The 23673-nt window shown below is 47.8% G+C and overlaps 1 protein-coding gene across 2 annotated transcripts in view; it reads left to right on the top strand.

Moving 5' to 3' along the window:
* The window catches only part of GFRA4 (GDNF family receptor alpha 4), a 143271-nt gene extending 129256 nt beyond the window's left edge, over nt 1-14015 (top strand). For both annotated transcript variants that reach the window (XM_053402109.1, XM_053402108.1), the window contains exons 7-8: nt 3016-3173; nt 8586-14015. In XM_053402109.1, the coding sequence (XP_053258084.1) occupies nt 3016-3173; nt 8586-8729 (302 nt within the window). In that variant the 3' untranslated portion in view covers nt 8730-14015. The remainder of the gene's footprint in view (nt 1-3015; nt 3174-8585) is intronic.
* Nucleotides 14016-23673: the final 9658 nt, after the last annotated feature.

The following is a 23673-nucleotide window of genomic DNA, read 5'->3' as shown; positions in this document are numbered from 1 at the left end:
GTTGCTTATTTCCTTCACATCTGAAGGAAGGGCATTCCACAGGGCGGGCGCCACTACCGAGAAGGCCCTCTGCCTGGTTCCCTGTAACCTCACTTCTCGCAATGAGGGAACCGCCAGAAGGCCCTCGGAGCTGGATCTCAGTGTCCGGGCTGAACGATGGGGGTGGAGATGATCCTTCAGGTATACAGGACCGAGGCCGTTTAGGGCTTTAAAGGTCAGCACCAACACTTTGAATTGTGCTCGGAAACATACTGGGAGGCAATGTAGATCTTTCAGGACCGGTGTTATATGGTCTTGGCGGCCACTCCCAGTCACCAGTCTAACTGCTGCATTCTAGATTAATTGCAGTTTCCGAGTCACCTTCAAAGGTAGCCCCACGTAGAGCGCATTGCAGTCGTCCAAGCGGGAGATAACCAGAGCACGCACCACTCTGGCGAGACAGTCTGCGGGCAGGTAGGGTCTCAGCCTGCGTACCAGATGGAGCTGGTAGACAGCTGCCCTGGACACTGAATTGACCTGTGCCTCCATAGACAGCTGTGAGTCCAAAATGACTCTCAGGCTGCGCACCTGGTCCTTCAGGGGCACAGTTACCCCACTGAGGACCAGGGAGTCCTCCACACCAGCCCACCCCCTGTCCCCCAAGAACAGTACTTCTGTCTTGTCAGGATTGAACCTGAATCTGTTAGCCACCATCCATCTTCCAACCGTCTCCAGACACTCACACAGGACCTTCGCCGCCTTCACTGGTTCTGATTTAAAAGAGAGGTAGAGCTGGGTGTCATCTGTATATTGATGAACACCGAACCCAAACCCCCTGAAGATCTCTCCCAGTGGCTGCATGTAGATGTTGAAAAGCATGAGGGAGACGACGGAACCCTGAGGCACCCCACAAGTGAGGGCCCAGGGGTCTGAACACTCATCCCCCCCACCACCACTTTCTGGACAAACCGTAGAGCAGGCATAGGCAAACTCGGCCCTCCACATGTTTTGGGACTACAATCCCCATCATCCCTGACCACTGGTCCTGTTAGCTAGGGATGATGGGAATTGTAGTCTCCAAACATCTGGAGGGCCGAGTTTGCCTATGCCTGCCATAGAGGAACCACAGTCTGCCCTGCTCTGCCTGAGTCAATGACAGCTAAAGCAGGCTGGGCCCTATAAATTAAGAGGCCCCTCTTGCTGAAGTTGGGGCTACCAACCAAGGCTGAGTAGCAGCTCCTATTTAAGGCTCAGTCAGAGGCTGGCTGGTGCTGAAACAACATTTAAGTGCTGCTGTTGTGGAATCTATAGCCTGAGCTGCCCGGTGTCCTTGCCTTGCCTGCCGCTCAAAACTCTCCAAAGTCTCAACAAGTTAAACCCCCGGACTGCATCATGTCTCTAGTGCAAATGCATGCAAATTTATGTGCATGAACACTCAGGCACCATGCCGGGCACAGCCTGTCATTTCACACTGCTGCGGTATATTTCAAAACATCGATAAGTGATCCTGGGACAATTAGGCTGTTTTCTAGCATACCTTTCACCAAAAGAACACAAACACCCTTTTTGGCTTTTTAATCACAGGAAGACAGGCTGTTGCAGAGTAAATTGCAGTGTGAAATCAGGTGAAAATGGGGATGGGAGAACGCGTTCCTGGCCACGAGAAGTCCTGTCTTACGAGCATATCCCACGACATCGCCTGTAAACGAGGAGAGGGTTTGCTGCAGAAGCATTTCTGAAACTGGAGCCTGGAAACCACACATATCAGATTAATATCTCTGGCCCTCGACACGCGGCAAGGGGGCAGAGGGAGTGGAGATCTTTAAATGAAAAAGGGACCGGGATACATAAATCATCTCCCTCCGTCTCCACAAGGCAGTTAAATTATTCACATTACACAGGAGTGCACTTGGAGAGTTTTAGGACTTTAGAGAAGAACGCATATTACAGGGAGACCACATCTAGTGGGTGAGGATATAAGAGAGAATCCCCACTTGTTCCCAGAGCCCAAACACAGAGTGGGCCTTGCTCAACCAGCAAGGTGGCGAACTTAAAAGGTCTTTACTTCTGGGGTTGCCCCAATCAGACCTGTTTCCAAAGGAGATTTTAAGCTCTTCACTGTGCTTCGTTGGAGACCCACAGGTTTTAGAGTTTGGAGAGAGGAAGGAAAAACCTCATTCTCTCTCCACTTACCCTGTGCCATGCATAATTTTATAAACTCCACTCTGGGCTGCTCCCAACAGAATAATAAAAACATGATAAAACATCAAAGATTAAAAACATCCCTAAACAGGGCTGCCTTCAGATGTTTTCTAAAAGTCAGATAGTTGTTTATTTCCTTGACATCTGGTGGGAGGGTGTTCTACAGGGCGGGTGCCACTACCGAGAAGGCCCTCTGCCTGGTTCCCTGTAACCTTGCTTCTCACAGTGAGGGAACCAGCAGAAGGCTCTCAGAAGAGGACCTCAGTGTCCAGGTTGAACAATGGGGGTGGAGATGCTCCTTCAGGTATACTGGGCTTTAAAGGTCAGCACCAACACTTTAAATTGTGCTCAGAAATGTACTGGGAGCCAATGTAGGTCTTTCAGGACCAGTGCTATATGGTCTCGGCGGCCACTCCCAGTCACCAGTCTGGCTGCCGCATTCTGGATTAGTTGCAGTTTCCGCATCCCCTTCAAATGCAGCCCCACCTAGCGTGCATGGAAGTACAGTGGTACCTCGGGTTAAGAACTTAATTCATTCTGGAGGTCCGTTCTTAACCTGAAACTGTTCTTAACCTGAAGACCACTTTAGCTAATGGGGCCTCCTGCTGCTGCCGCGCTGCCGCCATGCGATTTCTGTTCTCATCCTGAAGCAAAGTTCTTAACCCGAGGTACTATTTCTGGGTTAGCGGAGTCTGTAACCTGAAGCGTCTATAACCTGAACCATCTGTAACCTGAGGTACCACTGTAGTCCAAGCAGGAGATAACCTATCATTACATTCAAAGTATAAGGCAGCTTCCTGTGTAGAAATGAGGGGAACTGCTTTCCTCTTTCAGAGAATGCCATCCAGGCCTTTGGCAACGGGACGTACCTGAGCGCCGCCCTGGGCTCCTCCACCCCTCCCACGACGCAGATGCGCAAGCAGGAGAGGAACGCCAACAAGGCAGCAGCTACCCTCAGAGAGAACATCTTCGAACAGCTACAGCCCACCAAGGTAGGCAGAGGGTACAGCCCAGGGAACAAGCAGGGTAGCCATGGAAGACGTTTTCAACACCATCCTACCTTGTTGTTGTTGTTTAGTCGTTTAGTTGTGTCTGACTCTTCGTGACCCCCTGGACCAGAGCACGCCAGGCCCTCCTGTCTTCCACTGCCTCCCGCAATTTGGTCAGACTCATGTTTGTAGCTTCAAGAACGCTATCCAACCATCTCGTCCTCTGTCATCCCCTTCTCCTTGTGCCCTCCATCTTCCCCAACATCAGGGTCTTTTCCAGGGAGTCTTCTCTTCTCATGAGGTGGCCAAAGTCTTGGAACCTCAACTTCACGATCTGTCCTTCCAGTGAGCACTCAGGGCTGATTTCCTACCTTACACAGAGGAAATCTGAGCAGACACAGACCAAGGGACACCCTCCTTGGACCATCAACCAGCATCGCTCCCACCCGCAGGCTCCTTGCAGCTTTTGTACTGCCTTTCCAGACGTTCCTATAAGTCTCTGAAAGTCTTTGTAGACTATGCAAGTCTCTGAAAGAAGCAATAGGTCAGATTCTTGCCTGGTGAAAACAAGCCGTAATTCTTCTTCAGCACATGTTATGTAACTCTATGACCACTGCTCCATAGCAATTGTTGTTACACAATTCCATTCACCATATAGATGGGTTGATGAAGCATTTCTGTATCCTTCTGCTGTGCTGAAGAAGAATTCCATGAAACAGTGGGTATATCGGGAATCACTGTTCACTACGTCTATTTGTGGACCTCTTCAGCAGCTTTGGACGTCATATAACAAAGCTTTACGGCTTGTTTTCACCAGATAAGAATCTGACCTATTGCTTCTTTCAGAGACTTGCATAGTCTACAAAGACTCTCAGAGGCTTATAAGACTTATGTTTATTTGGTTCTATGTTTTCAAGAGAATCCATCAAGAGTGCACATTTTGTGACTTTGAGAGATTTATAAGATTTGTTTGTTTGTTTTTGCAGAGAGTGCATATTTCATATATTTCATATTGTTCAATGTTCTGTATGGATTATATAAAGAGTTTATATTGATATTGCATTGTTGTGCTTGGTCATCGTGTTGCCTTGGATATTACTGATAATTGGTTGCAACACAGGGGTTTAATTGGTTGGTTGCTTTCCAGAAGTTCTGACAACCAGTTGTTTCATTCAGAAAGAGACCTAGGTGGTATCTGATGCAGGAGAACCCCTAGCACAATGACTGCCAGCTCCTCAAAGGAACTTGCCCTCTCTCTCACCATGAATGGGTGAGGGCACTCCTCTAAATGCATTCTGGAGATTCCCTCAATCTTCCAGGACAGATTTGGGGAGGGCTCACCTGTTCTAGAAGCAAGCACACAAACATTGCAATATGTATAGAATCACAGAATTGTGGAGTTGAAAGAGACCACGAGAGTCACCTAGCTCAACTCCCTGCAATGAGTCTTTTGCTCAACGTGGGGCTTGAACCCCGAGATTAAGAGTCTCATGTTCTACCAACTGACCTAATCCAGGACAAGCAAGGGGCATGAGGTTCCCTAACTTTCACCATTGATTCTTGATTCAGGTAGGTCGCCATGTTGGTCTGACGCAGTCGAAATAAATAAATAAAAATAAGAAAATTGTCCAGTAGCACCTTAGAGAACAACTAAGTTTTTTCTGGGTATAAGCTTTCATGTGCATTCACACTTCTTCAGATACACTGAAGGAGAAATCACCAGACCCTTATATATAGTGGGAGGGTGGGGTAGGGTTTTTCTCAGAAGGGTAGTAGGAGATGGGTGATTGACTCAATGGGTATGGTAAACCTGTTGACGACTGTTAATGACTGCAATTAGTCCTACAGGAAAAAGCAAGGGATAGTATGCAGATGACCAAAAATAGCTTTAGCATATGCAATGAGACAAGAATCCAATATCTCTATTCAGACCAGGTCTCTCCATAGTTTTCAGTCTAGTGTTGTTGTTGTTTAGTCATTTAGCCGTGTCCGACTCTTCGTGACCCCATGGACCAGAGCACGCCAGGCACTCCTGTCTTTCACTGCCTCCCACAGCTTGGTCAAACTCATGCTGGTACCTTCGACAACACTGTCCAACCATCTCGTCCTCCGTCGTCCCCTTCTCCTTGCGCCCTCCATCTTTCCCAACATCAGGGTCTTTTCCAGGGAGTCTTCTCTTCTCATGAGGTGGCCAAAGTACTGGAGCCTCAGCTTCACGATCTGTCCTTCCAGTGAGCACTCAGGGCTGATTTCCTTCAGAATGGATAGGTTGGATCTTCTTGCAGTCCATGGGACTCTCAAGAGTCTCCTCCAGCACCAGAATTCAAAAGCATCCATTCTTCGGCGATCAGCCTTCTTTATGGTCCAGCTCTCACTTCCATACATCACTACTGGGAAAACCATAGCTTTAACTATACAGACCTTTGTCGGCAAAGGTGATGTCTCTGCTTTTTAAGATGCTGTCTAGTAATAAGCTGTAATTCAGCAACTTCTCTTGCTTTTTCCTGTAGCACTACTTGCAGTCATTTACCATACCCATTGAGTCAATCACCCATCTCCTACTACCCTTCTGAGAAAACCCCACCCCACCCTCCCACAATATATAAGGGTCTGGTGACTTCTGTTTCAGTGTATCCAAAGAAGTGTGCATGCACACGAAAGCTTATACCCAGAACAAACTTAGTTGGTCTCTAAGGTGCTACTGGACAATTTTCTTAAATTATTTTCACCAGTGATATTTCATTGTGTACATGGACCATAAAAGGGTCACGCTTGATATTCTGAGATGCGTATTTGGGGAGGGGAGGAGCATTTGGGGAGCAGAAGTGGGGTGGGTGTTCAACCCTACCTCATCCCCCAGTTGTCCTCAGTGACTCTCCTTACCTCAACCATTTCCCCCTTCTTCTGAAGTCAGGTTTCCCAGTCAAGCGGTGTGAAACCCAGTGGAAGGAGAGGATTCAGCGGGAGAGCATAGGGAAGGGAGAGGGTTAAGCACACCGACACACACCTGCTGCTTCTATAGCAGAAATGCTGACCCTACTTTGCACTCAAGAAGCAAGTGAGCTCAGAGTCTGTTGCCAAGAGACTGCTTCCAGCTTTGATTCATTTTTATTCCACGAAGTTGTAACCAGGAGTGAGGGAGGACTTCGAACCAGTTCTCATTTAAAGGCGAACCTCGCTCATTTGCACTCAGAGCCGAAGCACAATTCCTTTGAAATCTGTATATCCCTGAATTTTGCCAGGCTGCTTCTCCAGCCAAGTAACATTGTCAAACCTGCATATATTGGAGAAAGTGCATTTAATGTATGCATTAGTGAAAATGGCTTGCATTGTAGTTGGGGGAAATCCCTTTGCAAAATTGTGCGTCCAAGGAAAAAATGCATGTAGAAATGAGAGCATTAGCAGAAATTTGCAATAAAATGCCGATCAGTTTTGACAAGGACCTTCTATTTTTTCTTAAACAATCACAAGCTGGTGTGGAAATGGGGAGAGCTGAACCTACAACTGGAAACGGGGAGGAACTGAAATTGATAGATCCACCTGCTTCTAAGAAGTTGTTTGTTTTTCCCCTTTGATTTGAAAGTCATGTGTGCACCAGCAACAGCAGCAGCACCAGATCCAATAAGATTGCCTTGCTGGGAATTCTTCCTTTGGCTGCTGCCGCTGTTTCTTCCCTGCTCGGAGCTGAACTTCCTTTGCCATCTTTAACTCCTCCTGGCGCCCAGCAGCTGTGGGATAAGAGAAGAGCTAAGCCGATTAGACAGCAGGAGCAGGAGGTTTCAAAGAAACGGCATCTAACCATCCCTACTCCCAGCTTACGGAGAAGGGCTTGTGAAGCTGTATCTCTGTCCGAGGAGCTGTCTCTCCTGAAACCGGGGAGGGAGGGAGATTTTCCCCATTGAATCAAACTCATTTCTGTGTGCCTCCCCAAATTCGTGCCACAAAGCAGTAAAATCAACAGATTTCCAGGAACAGGACTGTTTGCGTCCCAGTATTTGGCTCTGCCCAATGTGGAAGGCAATGGTTCTTCACGCCACCCAGAGAGACAAAGTAATAATAATAATAATAATAATAATAATAATAATAATAATAATAATAATAATTTATTTATACCCTGCCCTCCCCAGTCAAGATCGGGCTCAGGGCGGCTAACACCAAATATAAAAACAATTGATTAGAATACAGCTTAAAAAAAAAATTAAAATACAACATTAAAACATTAAAATGCTGCCTCATTTCAGTGGAACTCAATCAAAAACTTTGTTGGGGATAAAAACGTCAAGTCTTCACCCAGGCCAACTATCCAGACTGGTCCTACATGGGCCAGAAAAAAAGCCAGGGAAGTCCCCAAATAGGAGTTCCAATACAGAAAGAGAAAGGAAAAAGGAAAGCGAGGAAGGGGATCAAGTTGATTCCAAGCCAAAGGCCAGGCGGAACAACTCTGTCTTACAGGCCCTGCGGAAAGAAATTAGATCCTTCAGGGCCCTGGTCTCATGAGACAGAGCGTTCCACCAGGCCGGAGCCAGAGTTGAAAAGGCCCTGGCTCTGGTTGAGGCGAATGTAACTTCCTTAGGGCCCGGGACCTGCTTTCTCACAGCTAGCCAGCAGATGGCGCTGGCCACCAGCTTCCTCCCAAACACAACACGGAGGAGCAAAGGAATGAACTGCACGCCATTGGCTCTGTCGCCACCTGCTGTTGCCTCCAGGAATTTCACACAACCAGTGGATGCCATGCACTACTGGGTGGGGCCAGAGGCAAAAGTGGGTGGAGCCAGTGGATGTAAATGTTTCTACACACCTCTATCATGCATACAGACAAGCAAGAAGTTACCCTCCCAAAGGCCTGGTCAGAATCTTTCCCTGGGATAAAAGGCTAATAACAAGGTTGCCAGCTGTTCCTCTCAGAGGGGAGGTCATTCTGGAGATGAGGCACCACCACAGAGAAGGCCTTTTCATGTGACCCCCATCCCTGAACTCTACCTGGCGCTAGAACCACAAACACAAACACAGCTTCTCTCCCACTCCTGACCTAACCCAAATCCACCCACTTCAGATCCACACTATACAATTAATGCACTGCACATTTATTCCTGCATTTCAGGGGCTGGACTAGATGGCCTTTGGAGTCCCTTCCAGCTCTACAGTTCCATGATTCAGTATCAAACCACAGTCCCCTGTTCCCTTCACTTGGGTACAGTTTCTGGAGCGGTTTAGCAGTCAGTCTCTCTTCCCAGGGAATTGTGGGAACTGTAGCTCTGTTATGGGGATAGAGGCCTCCTAACAAGCCCATTGCCCTTAACAAACTACAGTTCCCATGATTCTTTGGGGGAGGCCTTGCTATAGCGCAGAAGGAGCTGCAGACTAACAACTCATCCAGGTGTTAACTCCCTGCCTTTGCTGTTTTTCTCTTTCCAGGTATCTGCAGAGGAGAAGCTTCTACAAGATGCTACCCACCTAGCTTCTGACGGCTCCAGCTCAGCGCTGTCACTGGCCATGAACGGCTGGTTGGTGATGTGGTGTTCCACTTCTACCAGTACATTCCTCCTGGCGTCCATGTGAATTGGAGCGCGCCCACACTCAAGCGCCCTGACCGGACTGCTCTCCGTTTGTTTGTTTTCGAATCGGGGAGCTGGGGCAAAAGGCCTCGCCAGCTCCTGGCTCTCTCCCTCTTCAAGGTTATTGGGAGGAAAGGAAAGACACTCATCTCATCAGCTTGTTTGTCGACACCTTTCTGGTGAGCCACAATGTGTTCATCTGTGGAAGGACCCAGAAATCAGTCCCTGCAAGGAAGCGTGTGATCCATCATGGGTTACAGCAAGGACTAATTCACATTAGCTTCTTTTGCCCCCCATATTTAGCAGGTCAGTAAAAGTTGCCTGCTTTGGTAGGCTGAAACAGTCTTAGGAACATCCCCAGCACACTAGGATTTTGTTGCCATCTTGGAAAACCTTCCAAGAATGGGTTGAAGTAGGCTATCGTCCCAACTTCTCCATGTGTTGAGTCAAAGAACTGGACTGCTTCATCATGCCAATACTCCCATCTTGCGGTAGTGACACCACCCAATCTCCATATTTTTTTTAAGGAGGGGAGGGGGAGGGAAGAACTGAGCGCTTTGTCCTTGAGACCTGGGTCTCCAGACTCAGAATGAGACAGACAAGTCTGGGTATCTTGACTCTCTCCTTGGCCACAATTTTTGGGTGGGAAATGGGGTCTATAATCTGTTGAGCAGAGGGCTTTGGTTTGAAAATCCATGCTTGTTTGGAGCTTCACGAGGAGAGTTTAGACAGGACCAGCAGGACTGAACTTCTGAACCACCCATTCTTACCAGCAAGGCATTGACTTGGTTCCAGCACAGCACCTCGAAGGATAAAACCACACCTCACCTGATACTCTACAAGACAGCAATTGTAGGTGTACCTGGAATCTTCTCATGCAACTGGTGTGTGTTTCTTCAGCCTGGATGGTCCTTCTAGACACTTGTATTGAAGGCTGATTCATGCTGCTGATTCACTGAAATCCCGACGCAATCCACTGAGTTATATTTGAGAGACTCCCTTACTTTCCTCGGTGATTTTCAAAGGACAGTTTGGTACTTACCGCAGAAAACCCATCCCTGTAATTTGGTCCAGGAAAGAGACTGCAGGACAGAAGTCTTAAAAATGTTAATCTCAAACATTTCAATCATCTGGCATTTTGAGATCCCCAAACAACACATCTTGCACATCCAAACATTTGCTGCCGGAAAACAGAAACCACTGGGATCGGAGGCAGAATGTCACCTTCAGGACTGATGTCCAGATGCACAAATTGACCACTCAGCCAAACGTTTGAATTATATCTTCTCAGAGAAGGACTGTTTTGGGTTGTGAGTGGATGTAATGGATATTCCATCTGCGGCGGGTTCTGATCAGCAATGGCTGATCCACAGGTTCAAGGGAACATTTATAGCAAGCGATGGTCCTGAGAGTGTCAACTGGGTCTATGGGGGTGGGAATTACTCCTTCCACCATCCCAACTTGCCTAGCAATGCGTTACATCTCCCATTCATGGTCACGGCTCATGTGGGTCAACCATAGTTAGATTATGACACAATACTTTGACCCCAGTTCAAGATGGAGGTCAGCCCCCATGGAGAGCATTCTGATCAAGGGACTGCAAGGCCCTGAACCTTGTATTGAACTGTGGCCTCCCTCTTCTTGTGCAAAGGATTATTTTTTAAGAAAACACACACAGAAATTGACCTACCTACATTCCAAAGCTCTCCAGGGCTCAACATGCAGGCGTTTGTTCTTACGGAAGGGAAATGCTTTCCTCTTCATGCGTGCATCAGAATTCCGGCATGCCCAGCAAACTTGTTGGGTGGTGCACATGAGCACACAAATTTGGCAAAGTTAGAAAAGGCAGGGATGATCAGCTTGGGGGGAGTGAAAGAGGGAGCTCATTCCAGTACATTAACATCCCACCCACCTACAAAGCAACTTAGAGGTATCTTCATCTATATTGGCCACTAGCTGGTTCCTTGATTCCCGGCCCAGAGATGGATTTAGGGGCAGCGCAACTGGTTATGCCACACTGGGCACCAAGCCTAGGGGGGCTGCAGACCATCACAACTATAATGTAGTGAACTAAGCAGGGCAAAAGCTCAAAGAGGCAGGGGGCACCCAATTTTGGCCTCGCAAAGGGCACCACTGAAGTTTGAAAAGCCAAAGTCTGCCCTGCCTGGTTCTCTGAACTAGAACTGCATTTCTATAGACTGGTTCTGCCCGAAGGATATTTCTGCCCCTTGCCATCTGAGACACGCATCCTAAAGATATTCTGCAGCTGGGATGAGGAACCTCAGGTCCAGAAGACAGCCTACCGCACAAACACAAAATTCGCAATTGTTGCGTCACTCATTCTTGCCCCTCTGGTCCCACCTGCCACTGGTATGTGGCCCTCCAGAATGCCATGTGGCCCTTGAATGGAAAGAGATCCGCCAGCCATGTTCTGCAGCATTGCAGAGCAGTGTTTGCAACCCCTCCTTTGCAACATCGGCAGGTGATTCTTTGCTGCACCGGTGGCTTTTATCTCGTGTTTTTATCCCACGAACCACCCTGAGATCTTTTGACGAAGGGTCGTATATAAATACGATAAATAAATAAAATAAGTAAATAATAAAGGTTGGTGTTTGCTCAGTTCACACACCCCGGAAATAGCTTAGATCAGGCATCCCCAACCTTTGGCCCTCCAGATGTTTTGGACTACAGTTCCCATCATCCCTGACCATTGGTCCTGTTAGCTAGGGATCATGGGAGTTGTAGTCCAAAACATCTGGAGGGCCACAGGTTGGGGATGCCTGGCCTAGATGTTTCAGGTGACCATTTGGTCACTTGGTTCAGCTTGCCCTTCTGAGGACACTGCAAACATTTCAAGTCCTTTGGCAGTGACGGATGCTTTTCACATTAAGGCAGAAGGTAACTGATGGAACCCACTGACTCAGAGCTCCTGGTTTTCTTTGTTCAGACACATCAAATGTTCACCTGACATGCTGCACATTTTCCTGGCTGCAAAACAGAGGCGGAGGGCTTGGCATTTTTTTAGCACTTGGTCGCCAAAGTGGTGGAAAGAAAATCTGGGGAGAGCACTGAAATCCCAAAAGAGGATCTCAGACTTCCGAGTCTGCTAGCAAATTTTGGAAAATCACTAGAATTTAAGTATTTTAGAAAGGGGGGCAAGTAGTACAAAAGAACCTGATGGTTATCATCACCAGCATGAAGTAGTATCTTCTGGCTGGAGAAATATGTGGAAAGGGGAGAAGGTTTAAAAAGCAGATGGCCGCAACCGATATAAACTCATATTTCCATTGGCAGTCGTCGAGTTGATTTGCAGATTATTTTTCTGGAATGTGATGGGTGCCTAGCTGTTATTTATCCTAAGAGACAAAACTTAGCTGTGTCCCTTCCAACTCTACAATGCTATGGTTTTATTATTCCCTACCCCTGCCCTGCCCCCAGTTTTCATGATGGAAAAACTTACAGCAGAGCCTGAGAAATCCCAGAATGAACCTAAAGAGGTTTGGCAGAGGAGAATTCAGGCATCTTTGCACATTCCCTTGCCCCTTGAGGGTTTAGAACATCTTTGCCACCCTGTTTCCAAATCTAGCTTTGCCCACCAGGCGTAAACCAAGTTGAATCGCTACTCTCCAAGTTCAAACCAACGTAGCTCCATTGACTGGAATAGGAGAAAAGCGATCCATAATTCCACCAATCCTATTTGTCTTCTGGATGACGCCTCATGAGAGCTAGAAACCTGCAATCTAAAACAAATAGCAAAGCCAATGATTTGGGAGCGAGGGGAGGCGTTGCCAGCTGCAGCTGCGGGTCAAAACATCTGGAGGGCAGCAGGTTGGGGAAGGCTTTTGTAGGATCATAAGAGGGCCCTATGGGATGCGGGTGGCGCTGTGGGTTAAACCACAGAGCCTAGGACTTGCCGATCAGAAGGTTGGCGGTTCAAATCCCCGTGACGGGGTGAGCTCCCATTGTTTGCTCCCAGCTCCTGCCAACCTAGCAGTTCGAAAGCACGTCAAGTGCAAGTAGATAAATAGGTACCGCTCCGGCGGGAAGGTAACCGGCGTTTCCGTGCGCTGCTCTGGTTCGCCAGAAGCGGCTTAGTCATGCTGGCCACATGACCCGGAAGCTGTATGCCGGCTCCCTCAGCCAATAAAGCGAGATGAGTGCCGCAACCCCAGAGTCGGCCACGACTGGACCTAATGGTCAGGGGTCCCTTTACCTTTTTAAGAGGGCTCTGGCAGGACCAGGACAAAGGTCCATACCAGTTCACATCCTGTTTCCAGCACAGGTCAGTCAGGTGCTCCTGAGGCCATTCTGTGTTGCTCATCCTCATCCTCATCATCTGCTTTTCTTTTTCTTTTCAGCACACCTGAAATTAGTCGGTCGTATTGCTAAAAACAGAGATGCCCAATAGGGTTTCTTCCAGATGTTTCTGGAGAGCAGCTTCCATCACCCTGACCCATGCTGGCCAGAATGAGGGTGCCGTCTCGCTGCAAACCCCATTCTCGTTTTTTCTCTGTTCGGACCACCCACTCTTTTGTTATCTTATTGTTTTCTTATCGCCACCTCCTTAACCCTGCCGATGGTTCTTCAAATTACTGCTCCTGCTTTATCTACGCAGCACTTTGAATTTTGCAAAGTGCGCTTTGACCCTTCACATATTTCTTCTTCACCCTGAACAGCAAATTGCTTTCACACCCATTCTACAGACAGGAAACTGAGGCTGTGAAATAACATATTGTCCAAAGCCAAAGACCCTGTCTACTGAAGGGGTGAGCCTCACATTACCAATCACTTTCTCTCTATTTTTCAAGGAAGCTTGGCCAAAAGGTCCCTAATTTCCGGAAATGCCCTCTTTGCCCAGACAGGAAAGGATAGTAACATTCTGCCAATGTCTACATAGACTTGCCTTCTGTTGCTTGTGACTTGAGATGGGTATTAGGAAAAAACACCCTACGTTTACACCCAGAGCATGGGCGCTGCTCTGGCAGTGGCCAGGTGAAAAAATATATAATATAAGGTCAGTTCTGATTCCTACGTTTCAGGGGGTTGGGCTAGATGGCCTCTGAGGTCCCTCCTGGCTCTGTGGTTCTATGATTCTAAGATGTTCTCATCTCTGCAATAAGACAAAACACAAAAACCTTGATGCTGGAGAGGGGAGGTGCTCCCAAGATCACACATGGGTTTATAGGGGGGGTTGGTTATACTTTTGGGATCTAATCTGTACTTTCTGTATGTATCAGTATTAAAAAAAAATGTACCCTGAAATAAAGCAGATGTGGATTCTTTTCCTGAATAGGTTGGTCACCTTTATGTTGTCTCTTTAAGAATTTAGGAACATGAGGATTATCGGGGTGGGTGAGACCGTACAAGGGTGTTCATGGGCATGAAGGTTTTCCCCCAATGAAGTGGCCGAATGCCAAAATTACAGGTTGAGGAAAGAAGGCATTCGATTTTACGATACAATAATCTTTATTGTTATTGTCCCATACAGAACAATGAAATTGAAAAATCTACACCAGACATTCAGAAACGCACAAGCCTGCTATCCCAGCCTGGTTAGCCCCCTAAAAACTCTGATACCCCATTTCTAAATACAATATACTCCCATAGAGACTACCTTACACTGCGTTTAAAACCAGAATCGCATTTGGGTAGAAACTGTTTCTCAGGTGGCTAGTCCTAGTCTTTATAACCCTGTACATTCTTCCAGAAGGCAGAAGCTGAAAGAGATCATTTCCGGGGTGCGCATTATCCTGCGCTATCTCTGCAGCTTTCTTATGACACCTGGAAGCGTAGATTTGGTCCAAGGTGGGAAGAGTGCACCCAATTATTCTCTCCGCAGTCTTTACAACCCTGGACAGCCTTGTTTTTTCCCTGACCGTGCAGCTCCCAAACCACACACACAGACCATAAGTTGATACACTCTCCACAGTACAATGGTAAAATGCCATCAACAGGTCCTTTGAGAGATTATTTTTCCGGAGGAATCTTAGAAAATATAACCTCTGCTTGCTCTCTTCATCAGGTCTTTGCTGTTTGTCTGTTTGCTGCCTGCCCTTCACCCTAAGGTCCCAGGATGGGTTACAGCCTTAAAATACAATGTCAAAACATCAGGAAGAACTTTCTGGCAGTAAGAGCTGTCCGAGAGTGGAACGGTCTCCCTCAGGAGGCGATGGACTCTTCTTCCTTGGAGGTTTTTAAGCAGAGGTTGGATCACAGCTGTCAACCTTTCCCTTTTTTAAAGGGAAATTCCCTTATTCCAAATAGGATTCCTCTCAAGAAAAGGGGAAAGTTGACAGCTGTGGGTTGGATAGCCATCTGTCGTGGATGCTTTAGCTGAGATTCCTGTGGGAATGTTCAGGGAAGCAGGAGAGGATATATTGTTTATTAATATCCTTCCTAACTTGCGCTAGCAAGTTATTTTACTTAGCAGAGCTTTACATTCCCCTTTTAAACGCACAGCGGATGGCTAGTTGCAGGCTTGTGTAAGCCTCTCACTATTAGGTTCCTGGTAAGTTTCCTTATATCCCTCTTAAAAGAATAAACATGCCACAATCTTATTTAAAAATTAATAAAAGAAGTTTACTCACATCATCAGTTCACAGTTGGATCCCTGAAGCAGTGGCGTAGCATGGGTTGTCAGCACCCGGGGCAAGGCAAGTAATTTGCACCCCCTAACCCGTGGATTTTAGCAGGGGCAGAGAGCTGCGAGTGCGAGCGCGCGCCCCCAGATGTTGCGCCTGGTGCGGCCGGCCCCCCCTGCACCCCCCCACACTACACCACTGCCCTGAAGGCAGACTTAGTTACAAAGTATATACATGTCGATCTATCCCATATGGAGATAATCCCAGTGTCCTCTGTTGGCTGAAAGCTGAAAGTCAACAGAGCATTTCTAGCGAAAAAAGCTGCTCCATTGACAAATGGAGTCAAAAAGAGAGAGTCCTGCACTCCTTGTCCTTTTGTGTTACCTGGGCAGGTAAGGTCACACTGTGCTGGTCCCGGGGGGTTACCGTGGGGTGTGGTCTGAGTCCAGTCCAAGGTCAAGGGTGTGGTATGGGGGCTGTCCATCAAGGCTGAAGCGGGGTCCAAGGCAAGGAGTCGGGTGAGGTCAGGAACTCTGTCAGAAGAGCAGGACAGGGTGCCGGCAGGAACAGGTAACCAACGATGTTGCTCCCGCAACTGGGACTGGGCTGGCTGGCTTTTATCTGCCCCAAAGCATAGGGCGGCCCCGGTCCACAGGTGACTTGCCTCTCCTGGCCTGGAGGTGAGCACTCCTCCTGTGGGAACTTAGTTCCCTCCGCCTCTCTGCCCTGAGCCTCTGCAGCTCAGGAGAGGCTGGAGGGTTACTGGACCCAGAGGCAACCTTGCCTTCCTCTGACGGGGCTGAGAGTGGAGCACCTGCAGGCAATTGGTCCTCCATCACTTCCGGAGCCAGAGCAGATTCAGCTGGTGTCTGCTCCTGAGGATCTGGCACAGGTGAGGGCCCTTCAGGTTCAAGCCCCAGCCCTGGCTCAGCCAGTCCTGGAGACGGGGACTCCTGTGCAGGCTGGGATTCCTCAGGTTCAGCCTCTGAATCCGATCCCCAGGCCATCACACACACACACCTCTAGTCACATGCAAAGGAACTATGTCCCAGCCAGGAGGAAACAGGAAGTTTTTGACTGGCTGGACCAAACATTCCCCTGCGTGTCCACTCTAGGAAAACAAGGAATGTTGTATTTGACTGCTACTTATGCATCACATCCCACAATTCCTGCATTGCAGGGGGTTGGGCGACCCTCGAGGTCCCTTCCAACTCTACAACCCTGCGCTTCCTTTTAAAGCTCATTCTCAAAAGACGAGATGTTTTTCTTCTTGGAAATTAAAACCCGAACAGGAGTTGCAGCTCAGACTGATGAATGAAGAAGACGCAGAGGTGTGTTGGCACGTTTGCCAGAAACAATGGGAGCGGCGACAGATGCAAGAGGGCAGAGGTGACTCCCTGATGAGATCTGTAGCTGCAAGGCAACCTCTCTCTGAAGAAGAAGCAAAAGGACGACAAAAGGGTTGGTTTCGGGAGAGTGTGTGTGTGTGCTGTTCTTTCGCCTTGAGATTGATGAGGAAAAGCCTGACTTGCAGAGGGCTTTAGTCAAAGGAGGCCTTCCAGATGGTTCCACCTTGACCCACTTTCTTATTTGAACAGCAGGTTGTCCTTTCGAAATCTGCACCAAACCAATGCTGATATATCGCATACCCTACCTTAGATGAGAATAGGGACTCCTCATTCCCCCACAACTGACCCTCCTAGACCCCTCATTTCTTGTGTCTCCCACCCACCCACAGAGCATTTAAAATATCTCAAGGGCTGGTCACACAGAAGAGGCAACAAGCTTGTTTTCTCCTGCTCTGGAGGGTAGGACTCGAACCCACGGCTTCAGGTTACAAGGAAGGAGATTCCGACTCAACATCAGCTTTCTGACAGTAAGAGCTGTTTGACAGTGGAACGGTCTCCCTCAGGAGGTGGTGAACTCTCCTTTCCTTGGAGGTTTTTCAGAAAAGGTCTTGGGTGCTTTAGTTGAGATTCCTGCCTTGCAGGGGGTTGAACTAGATGAGGAGGAGGAGGAGTTTGGATTTGAAATCCCACTTTATCACTACCCAAAGGAGTCTCAAAGCAGCTAACATTCTCCTTTCCCTTCCTCCCCCACAACAAACACTCTGTGAGGTGAGTGGGGCTGAGAGACTTCAGAGAAGTGTGACTGGCCCAAGGTCACCCAGCAGCTGCAGGTGGAGGAGCGGAGACACGAACCCGGTTCACCAGATTACGAGTCCACCGTTCTTAACCACTACACCACACTGGCTCTCATCTACACCACAGATGACCCTCAAGGTCCCTTCCAACTCTACAAATCTCTGATTCTATGGTCCATAGCTCAATGACAGAGCCCCTGCCTTGCTTTCAGGCAAGATGGCCATCTGGCAGGGGGCCCTTCCTATCCTACAGTTCTGTGACTCTATGCAACGGGTCCCAGTTTCAGTCCAAAACAGCATTTTCCAGCTTAAAAGAATCCAGTAACACACGATGGAGAGGAATCACACCCACACCATACTTTCAGAGTACGTGGCTGTCCCCCAAAATCCTGGGAACTACCCATTTTTACAGGTGCTGGGAGTGATAGTTCTGTGGGGTAAACTAGAGTTCCCAGGAGAACCTTTGGGGAAGGCATGTGCTTTAAATGGAATGGAAAGCTGATGTTCAGCAGCCCAAACTGGACTAGATGGCTGGGTGCTTCAATGTCTTCCATCTGAGCCTGAAAACACTAAGACAGCCTTCGCTCTTGCAAAAGTCCCAATTAATTTCCACAGTTGAGGCTGGTGCCATCAAAGCTTGCAAGGAGCCTTCGTTTTACTTTATTTTTTTTCTGAGGGAGGGGGGAAGAACGTATCCCTCGCCAGCAGCAGGCGCCAACTTTATTGGCAGCTGTCTCAATGGCCGGTTCTGGCTGTTAAGAAGAGCCAGGTAAGAGGGGCGAAAATTAATGGCTCCTCATTATTCCGAGTCGCTGGTACATTTACAGTCTATCACTCGTTTGGAGTGCCTCTTGAATGCGCAATAAAAGGAAGCGGCAGTAAGATGTTGCCCACTTGTCTGATGAGCTCCTGTTAGCGGCTCCTCGGCCGAGAGATCCGAACGACTCCACCCCCAGCAAGACACATCCTGTTCCATACCCTCCAACATTCCTCCGATGAAAATAGGGACGTTCCATTCCACAATGATAATTTTACTATTTATACCCCACCCATCTGATATGGTTGCCCCAGCCACTCTGGGCAGCTTCCAACATATATAAAAACATAATGAAACATTAAACATTTTTTAAAAAAACATTCCCTATACATACAGGATTGCCTTCAGATGGCCCATACCCTCTGTAATATCCTAGGCAACACGATGACTAAATACAATGATACAATATGAATATACACTCTTTATATAATATGGTATATATGAAATCACATAAACAGAAAACTTATGAATCTCTGAAGATCACAAAATATGTACTCTTAATGGATTCTCTTGAAAACATAAAACCAAATAAACATAAGTCTTATAAGTCTCTGAAAGTCTTTCAAGACTACACAAGTCTCTGAAAGAAGCAATAGGACAGATTCTTATCTAGTGAAAACAGGCTATAAAGCTTTGTTTATGGCGTCCAACGCTGCCAAAGTAGTTCGCAAACAGACGTAGTGAACAGTGATTCCGGATATACCCACTGTTTCATGGAATTCTTCTTCAGCACAGCAGAAGGATACAGAAATGCTTCATAGACCCATCTATGTGGTGAATGGAATTGTGCAACAACAATTGCTATGCAGCAGTGGTCATAAAGTTATGTAGTCGCAGTGGCTCTCCAGAGTTTCGGGTCAGGGAGATCTAGCCATGCCTAGAGGTGGCAGGAACTGAACCCACGACTGTCTGAACCCAGATCATGTGCTCTCTTCCTGGGCTATGGCTCTGCCCTGTAGCTCTTTCTCTGCCCAGAAGAGGAACCGATAGTTGTACCCTTTCAGGGCATTGCACTAGGGGCAAGTTTTTCCTGAAGGGTAGATCATCCGCTTTTAATACACACTAGCAGGGAGCGCCTAGTACTGCCTGGGATTTTAAAGAAACCAAACCAAAAACAAAAATACCCTTTATTTTGTTTTTTTAATGGATAGTATGATTTATGGGTTTTGACACACCACACTAAATATTGGTCGAGGTCATACCAAAGTCATGTTTCAGCCCGCCATCTTGATTCAAAATGGCACCTGGCACCCAAACACCAACCTAGATACATATGAACACCCTATCCTATCATGCAAGGTGGCTGAAACTGTGTCAAAAAACAGGCAAAGACATGCCCAAGTGATGATTTGTTCTGCCAGCTTGATTCAAAATGGTGTCCAGTGTCCAAATGGTGATGGAGTCTGCCACCTTGAGAACCCTCATGCTGAGTGTGGTGGCAATATCTCAAGAGTGGTCTGAACTTGTGCCTATGATAACCTGTAACAACAACAACAAAAACAAATAATGCCCTCATACAGGCAAAGTCACACCAAAGTGGTGTTTTGGTCCACCATCTCAATTCAAAATGGCAGCCAGTGTCCCGATGTCAACAAAGAGTATCATCCCCACCTTGCCAATGCTATCTTGAGAGACATCCTAAGGTGTAGAGAACAAGCAAGAGGACACACCAACCGCTTTCCTCAAAATGTTGGATTTGTCCTGTGCCTGCCTCTACCACCTCACCAGTCTTCACTTCCTGTCAGGTCCAGGGCCTAACCACCCTGTGATCCTCAGATGAAGGGCCGTATATAAATGTTATTTAAAAATAAATAAATAAATTGGGCAGAGACAAGGAACCTTGGACTCCAAATCCTTTCAGCCCCAGTCTGGATGACCAATGACCATGGGTGATGGGAGTTGCAGTCCAGCCACAACTGAAAGGTCATTATTTCCCCCATCCTTGGCTAAGGTGTATCTGGCCATCTTTCACCCAGTAACGTAAAGGGTAAAGGGACCCCTGACCATTAGGTCCAGTCGTGGCCGACTCTGGGGTCGCGGTGCTCATCTCGCTTTACTGGCCGAGGGAGCTGGCGTACAGCTTCCGGGTCATGTAGCCAGCATGACTAAGCCGCTTCTGGCGAACCAGAGCAGCGCACGGAACGCCGTTTACCTTCCCGCCGGAGCGGTACCTATTTATCTACTTGCACTTTGATGTGCTTTCGAACTGCTAGGTTGGCAGGAGCAGGGACCGAGCAACGGGAGCTCACCCCGTCGTGGGGATTCGAACCGCCGACCTTCTGATCGGCAAGTCCTAGGCTCTGTGGTTTAACCCCAGCGCCACCTGCGTCCCCCTTTCACCCAGTAGGGCCCCCAAAATCAGCATCCTTCCAAAAATCCTTCAAGGAAAAGCATCACCTGGCTTTTCCGTGGGTGTCGCCCATTTCCTGTAGCGCAAACCGCCACAGCAGAGGCAGCAGCGTCTTTGAGCAGCCGGGTGTGCCTCTTGTTGATGGCTATTAAAATGTTGTCCATGCTTCTTCAGAGCCGAGACGGATGGCGGGAGGCCGGAGGCAAAGAAACAGGGACAGAATTAGCAGTTGCATGGTGGCGACAGTTCATCGCTCCTCTCGCAAAAGAAGAAAGCGAGTTCAGGGAAGCTCATTCTGAGGAGAGTGATTTGAGGAGAGGCTCAGGAATATTTCTTCGCTCAGATTTGAGGGTGGGGGGTCAGAGAGGAAGGCAGGAACGGAGAACGCTGTCAGGGCTTCAGTAACATCTGGACTTTCATCCTGACCTAACAAGGTCTGGGTGTCACTGGCCGGCAGAGCCTCATTGTGGCAAAAATAATCAGACAGCTTCATTTCTGCCTTCTCAGAAGCCTCGCGCTGCCTTCTCAGAAGCCTCGGGGAAAGAGGATAGCTTGTGAGTCCAGAAACATTTATCAGTCCTCAAGCAAGTGTTTAACTTGGCCTCAGGCAAAGGATGCTGCAAAGAGCTTGAGAAAGGCAGGGCAGATTACAGGCCTGGCCAGGGTCCCTTTTCTCTGTGTGTGTGCTTGTTTTTAAAATGAAATATTGGTACACGCCACCCCAACCTCAAAGCAGCGAGAGACTTCAGGAGTTAAAGGTAAAGGGACCCCTGACCGTTAGGTCCGGTCATGGACAACTTTGGGGTTGCGGCGCTCATCTCGCTTTATTGGCCAAGGGAGCCGGCATACAGCTTCCGGGTCGTGTGGCCAGCATGACTAAGCCGCTTCTGTGAACCAGAGCAGCGCACGGAAATGCAGTTCACTTTCCCGCCAGAGTGGTACCTATTTATCTACTTGCACTTGGATGTGCTTTCGAACTGCTAGGTTGGCAGGAGCAGGGACCGAGCAACGGGAGCTCACCCCGTCATGGGGATTTGAACCGCCGACCCTCTGATCAGCAAGTCCTAGGCTCTGTGGTTCAACCCACAGCGCCACCCGCGTCCCTTACTTCAGGAGTTACCCATGGTTGTTCTCTTGAAATGAAGGTCAGCAGAGACTGTGGTGTCGTTAGGATACACGGTTTTGTTTATGGAAGCTGAGCATAAGATAGAGGGGCTCACAGCATCGACACCCCGACAAATCTTCTTCCTCACCACCACCCCTGAAAGTGGGGGCTCAGAACTGCAAACCCAAGCTTCGCCAGTTCTAACTTTTGCCAAATAACAAGTGTCGATTTGCTGTTATTGGGCAATATATTTGTACTTTACGTGCCTTGTACTTTGAAGGTTTGATGAGAGCCACCTTCCTCTCAGGAACTGTTGGGTGATGGATTTGGAGCCGCAAAGGTCACTGAGGGACTCAAAGATGAGAGAAATGTTGGGGGGGGCTGGGAAGAGCGATAAGAAGCTCAAAGGCAGGTGCGCTGCAAAGCCCAGTGAGAACTGAGAAATAAAGGAAGCTTGGGCTAAAGTAATGTTTGAGACAATGGGCTATTATCTCTTTTCCCCAGCCACTCATTTCCCTCTCTCCTCATTAACAAGCTAAATCGAATATGCATAAGTATGCCAGGAGTGGGGGGGGGGAGCCCGTTTTATGTGCTGTCCATTGAAGTGGGACGCATCAAAGGCAGATCCCAATTCGGACAGAAATAAAAGTAATACTTTACTTTCCAATTTGGGTCTCTTTCTCCTTTCTGGAGCACTCCAGTCAAGACAACCATTTGTTACCACGAGACCCGGTTCAGCTCCCTTCTTAGGAGTTAATGTATGCTCAGGTGCCACGAGGCAGAAAGGTTAATGGTCAGAAACTAACCTCCCGGCCACATTTGGCAAATTATCTGGAGAAATCAGCCGGTGGAAACTGTGATGGACTCCAAAATCAATCAATTAAAGGGGGAACTTGCTGCTTTTTCCCTTCTGGGGGTGAGAAACCAAACCTCCCACCACCCCCGAGCTCCTATTCCCAGACTGACTTCAAGTATCTCCTTTGCTTCGGCGTAGATTTTATGATGTAACCAGTTACAAATGGTTCACCTCACAGGGGAGGGTAGCCTGAGGCCAGACTGCCAAGCAGAAAAGCACTTGACTCATCCAAGGAGGAGATGCAAAGAGCCAGGGGAACCCGTTGTCTTCCAGAACTGCCCTTATCACATCAGATTGTGCATAGGAAGAAGCTGACTGCTGCATCAGACCAGAGGCTCATGTGGTCCAACATGCTGCTTGCACAGCCAATGAGATGATCATTGCAGGAATCCCACAAACGGGACCTGAGCGCAACATTATGCGCCCCAGCTTTGATTCCCAACAACTGATCCACAAATGCAGAATGGTGCCCACAGTGGAATAAATTTTATTAGTTTCCAATTACTGTCAAATAATGGCCTCATTATAACAATACCAATTTATAATACAATTATAATACCAATCATCCAAATACTGAATTATATAATTTAAAGTGGCCCTCCGTGTGCTAGATTTGATTATTTTCTTTATTTCTGCATTCCAAAATCTTATTAGTTTCAATTACATTCTGGTTGACCCATTAAATGATTTATAAAACTTCAAGTGAGGAACTCAAACTATATCCTTGGTCTTCCAGTGTGTGGCAATTATTCTGTTTGTGGTGTTTCTTCCTGTCCTTGTAAGATGTCACACACACACACATACAGAGAGAGAGAGATTGTTGCTATTATCCGTCATGCTTTGGGCAGAGCTGGTATCTCATTGTTGTTCCAGAAATTTCTCCGTTGCTCTGTCCCGTGCTTCATTGTTTTGCACTGAGAACTTTAACAACAGCTGCAAAAGTTACTCTGTCCCAGTAAATATACTGTTGTCACAATTTTTCCTCTCAGCCTGGGAAGAAGAGTGGTTTGTCGAACTGCAGATGACTCAATAAAGAACCTTATCAGTTCCTTGGCAGCTCACAGACTTCTTTCATCCTTCCTTCCAGCTGAAGATA

The sequence above is a fragment of the Podarcis raffonei genome, chromosome 9, assembly GCF_027172205.1.
Source record: "Podarcis raffonei isolate rPodRaf1 chromosome 9, rPodRaf1.pri, whole genome shotgun sequence".
In the NCBI taxonomy this organism is placed as follows: Eukaryota; Metazoa; Chordata; class Lepidosauria; order Squamata; family Lacertidae; genus Podarcis; species Podarcis raffonei.
This window is presented reverse-complemented; position numbering and strand designations above follow the sequence as displayed.